Here is a 5,109-nt window from a genome sequence, read left to right on the forward strand (position 1 = left end):
GTTTTTTGTATTTTTTAGTGGAGACGGGGTTTCACCGTGTTAGCCAGGATGGTCTCAATCTCCTAACCTCGTGATCCGCCTGTCTCGGCCTCCCAAAGTGCTGGAATTATAGGCTTGAGCCACCACGCCCAGCCAAAATTTCCTTTATTATGACCCAATTCTCCAATCTCATGTGACTGAGTTTTATAGCAGTTTCCCCTATCTGCATGGAAATTTGTGATCAAATGGTTCCTAACTCAGTATTGATCCTGCAATGTGGATAAGTTTTGGCTTTTAAATTTCTGCATCTAAAATTAAAAACAAATCTATTGAGGTTTTGCCAGTGTCAAAGGCCAAACGGTTGAGTGGTGAGACACACAAGCAGTGCAATCTAATTTACATATACTGTCAATACAATTTTATTAGAAAAAATAATACATAGGTGTTTTCAAACCTTTGTGTAAAAAATAGAAAAAAATGTCCAAAACTCTACTTACAGTGTGTTAAAATGACAGGATTAAGGTAAACTTTTGTTGTTTTTAAAATTCTCTCTAATGCTTACTACTACACTTTCATAATGCAAAAATAAACTTGAAAAAAATATGTGGGCTGGGCTCAGTGGCTCACGCCTGTAATCCCAGCACTTTGGGAGGCCAAGGCGGGCAGATCACAAGGTCAGGAGATCAAGACCATCCTAGTCAACATGGTGAAACCCCACCTCTACTAAAAGTACAAAAATTAACTGGGCTTGGTGGCGCGCACTTGTAATCCCAGCTATTCAGGAGGGTGAGGCAGAAGAATCGCTTGAACCTGGGAGTCGGAGGTTGAAGTGAGCCGAGATCACGCCACTGCTCTCCAGCCTGGGCGACACAGCAAGACTCTGTCTCAAAAAAAAAAAAAAAAACCTCACCAAGTATTATGTATGCTGATTCTTATATGAACAGTCTATTCAATATAACCAGGTATTATCTTTATAGATCTATATATATCTGGATTAAGTAGCTAATATTATGTGTATTATTCAATGCATCTACCTATTACCAATGTGTATTATCCAATGCATCTGCCTATTACCAATACATTTGCCTACTTCATATTTTCTACTAAATTTATCAAATTTAAAACTGATGTTCCTATTTTATAAATAGGAAACATCTTCTTACTAGAGTTAGGTAAGTCTACTCTTAAGATTTAAGAGTTTTTCTTATGTTTAAATTTTTAGTTCTCCCAGAATTTTTTTTCAGTATATTTATATTTAATGATAAAGGATAAATAGCTGTATCATGACAGTGTCCGACAGTGGTTCTGAGCACCATCTGGCTCTGACATTTCTTCCTAGTTCTGGCATGTGCTGGGATTTGGCCAGGACAAAGGCCCCTTTTACACCTGTATTCACTGGCCCGTACATCCTGTTGAACCCTCCTAGCCCCAAGTCTTGTGTGCAGGCACACCCCACCAGCCTGCAGCTGCTGGAGAGGAGAACTGCAGTCAGAAAGTGCTCTTCTCCCTGAGGTTCATCAGCATTCAGGCTTCTTTCTTGATGGCAGCAGCTTGTCCCTTGGCCCCAGGTAGTAGATGAACACTGGAACCCCACAGGTTTGGGCTCATAAGAAACCCTTGGGCCTAGACTGGGAGCGGCCAGACCATAAGGAAAGGGAGAACTCTTGTATCTCTTCCTTGCTCCACAGTGTTTAGTGTCAGAATTTTTTTTTTTCTTTTTCATTTTTGAGGCTACGAGGCTGAGGAGCCTGCAGCAGAGAGCATCTATTAGGCAAGAACCTTGTGAGAAAGAATAGGTCATAACAAGTGTGAAGGGAAACTAGACAGTGAAGCCAGGAAGACATGTCAGGGCCTCTCTGTGGTCTAGGGAGAGGTGATGAAGCCACTGAAAAAGCCACTGAAAAGGTCACGGAGAGTCAACACAGGAGGCAGTATTCCTGAAATCCAGGACGTGGAGGAAAGGGGTGGCACACAGGTATCTAGAGGAGGCTAAGGAGAAGGGAATAGGAGTGACCATGAGCTCAGTCGGACATGCTCCTTGGATTTCTGCATTTAGTTTTCACCATATTTGGAAAATTTGGAGCCATTATGTCTTGAAATAGTTTTTGTCTCCCCTCTTCATAGACTCTAAGTACGTAATATTAGAATATATGATTTTGCCTCAAAACTCACTGATGTTCTGTTTTCTTTTTTGTAGATTTTTTTTTCTCTGTGTAATTCATTTCGGACAGTTTCTATTGCTATGTGTTCCAGTTCACTAGTCTTTTGTCTGCAACGTCTAATTCTCTGCAGTGTATTTTAAAATTTCAGGCATTGGGTTTTTCATCTCTAGAAATCTGATTGATGTCTTTTTATCCCGTATCTCCCAAGTATCCTCTCACCAGGCTCATGTTTTCCTTTACCTTCTTGAACACAGGAATATACTGATAATAACTCTAGTAAAGTCTTGTCTACTAATTCTATCATCTGTGTCATGATATGATTTGACATGATTCTATGTTCTTAAAAAAATGACTTGCACAGGGAAGCAAAGTCATTAATTCAATAAATAATATGAAGTGCCAATTTTGATTCATTTCTGCACTTCCTATTCCCATTGTCCTATTCTGATTAAATAAATTATTACTCATTTTGTATCATTACATATTAGGATTCTTTTAAAGTCGGCTAAAGCCTCTGCCCCAGTGTTGCTGTTTTACTTGTTTTAAATCATCGCATTTGTTGCAAAGTTTTCCACATAAATTTCCCTATCACTTCCTCAACTTATGCAAACTATATTAGAATTTTAACTGGTATTATACACTAAGCCATGTGGGACATCTTATTTTTAAAACACTTTGTCTTCATAGGTAAGAAGAATAAAAGTTCTTTATTTCTGACATTGAACTTCAGCAATAATCTTCATCAACCTATTCATTCATCCATTATTTATCCATATTCTTACGCGCTGTTATATTTCTGTGAAAGCCCTCGATTAATATAGAGTCTCCACAAATAAATGGTTTTCTCTACTCCTCCCAATATTCATACTTCATTGTTTCATGGCTCATTACAGATGTCCAAAACTGCTGCACACAAGTGGTGACAGAGAGCACCTAATTCCCTTCTATTTCACATAAATATCCCTTATTGCATTTTTGCTTTTTAGCACATTTTCAGAAATGAACATTATATGTTATTAAATGATATACTAATGTATGTTGATATATTATTTCAAACATTTTAGTTAAATGATAAATGATTAATAATTTTTCTTATATTACATTGGCTTCAAATTCTCGATACTAACCTTATTTGATCTTTGGTGAATACATGCTTTAATGTGTGGCTATGGTCTGTCAGCTAAAGTTCTTATTTAGAATCTATTTACCTGTGCATATGTAAGTGTGTGTGTATTTTTTTTAAGATTCAGAGATAGGCCTGTGGTGAGCTTTATTTTGAGCTAATCCCTGCTTCTTGTAAGTTACCTTTCACACACTTACCACCTATTGTAATTTTGAGGAGGCAAAATAATTAAGAAAGCAGTTATATGGTGTTTTACTTTTTCATCAGTTCCATACCATCGGGAGAAACCAAATAAACCATACTTCAAAGAAAGAAGTCAAATTAAATTACTGTCATTGCCCATTAATAAAAACAACAATCTGAGTCATATAATTTAACAAACAGGACAGACAGAAAGATGGTATATTTATTGCCTGACTATACTGGCATAACTCACTTTAACAAAAAATTATCACAGTTAATAATATAACCTGTTATAGCTAAATATTAAACACATATTAATTAGGGCCAACTTTGAAGGATTTCTAATTCATCCATTTCCTTATTCACTATCATATATGAAGCACTACGCTAGGTGCAGGATCATTATAAACAAGATTTTTCTTCAGGAAACTTACAAGCTAGTGCAAGCACTGAAAAACATTTTCTGTAAAGGGCCAGATGACAATATTACAGGCTTTGGGGTCCATACAGTCTCTGCTGCCAGCTCCTCAACTCTGTCACTGTAGGGCAAAGAGTCATAGATAATATACAACACATGAGCATGGTTGTGGGAGAAAACTTCATTTACAAAACACAGGTGGTAGGCCAGATTTTGCCCATGGACTCGTATGCCAACCCATTCACTAGTGGAAAATAATAAACTAACTAGCAATTTCAATTTGATGTGACAAATACAAATAAATGTAGGCAAAAGCTGTTATGGGAACATGACCGAAGACAATCAAAGGCCTCTTGGGAGGAGGCAACAATCCAACTAAAGACTTCAATTTCTGAAATTCAGCAAATACAAGTAGCTTTTATAATGTGTAACCATTATAAAACAATTCAAAACCTCATTCTGAAAATGTACCACATATGTGATTATAAAAGAATTGCTTTAATATATGATATTCTCTACTGTTTCTCAAAATTAACCATAAGTACACTTCAAAGCTTACCTTGAGTGACTGTTTTGAGAACAATTAAGGTTGATAAAAGTCTCAGTGGCAAATTGGAGCTCTTAAAGAAAGCAGCTGTCTTTGGTTTATTCTCCACAGTATGCTGTGGTGAACTATCCTGAATTCCTTTAGTTACCACTCCTTTAAAAATGTCTTCACCCAGTCTCCTCAATGTTGATGTCATAGTTGAGTGCTGTTAAAAACATGTACAATCTTAGTATATTTATTCATGTTCAGAATATATCTTCTTTTTTTTTTTGAGACACAGTCTTGCTCTGTTGTCCAGGTTGGAGTGTGGTGGTGCAATCATGGCTCACTGCAGCCTCAAACTCCCGGGCTCAAGCAATCCTCCTACCTCAGCCTCCCAAGAAGCTGGAACTACAGGCACTCACCACCACACCCAGGTTTTTTGGGGTCTTTTTGGTAGAGATGGGTCTAAGTTGCTGACGCTGGTCTTGAACTCTTGGGCTCAGGTGATCCTCCCAAAATGCTGGGATTACAGGATCATGAGCCACTGCACCTGGCCAATAACTATTTTAAATATTAAATCAAATATATGTATTAAAAGTAAGTGAATCTGTGGCTAATTTAAAGTTGAAAATATGCAAAATTGGAAAGTGATAATTTTATCAACTTAAAAATTATTTAATGGCCGGGCGCGGTGGCTCAAGCCTGTAATCCCAGC

The 5,109-nt window shown here is 37.3% G+C and overlaps 1 protein-coding gene across 4 annotated transcripts in view; it reads right to left on the reverse strand.

Moving 5' to 3' along the window:
- The window catches only part of CCDC138 (coiled-coil domain containing 138), a 95,235-nt gene that overhangs the window by 30,194 nt on the left and 59,932 nt on the right, over window positions 1–5,109 (reverse strand). For all 4 annotated transcript variants that reach the window (XM_011961466.1, XM_011961465.1, XM_011961464.1 and 1 more), the window contains one exon: window positions 4,425–4,617. In XM_011961466.1, the coding sequence (XP_011816856.1) occupies window positions 4,425–4,617 (193 nt within the window). The remainder of the gene's footprint in view (window positions 1–4,424; window positions 4,618–5,109) is intronic.

This window comes from Colobus angolensis, unplaced genomic scaffold (assembly GCF_000951035.1).
Source record: "Colobus angolensis palliatus isolate OR3802 unplaced genomic scaffold, Cang.pa_1.0 Scaffold552, whole genome shotgun sequence".
Lineage (NCBI taxonomy): Eukaryota > Metazoa > Chordata > Mammalia > Primates > Cercopithecidae > Colobus > Colobus angolensis.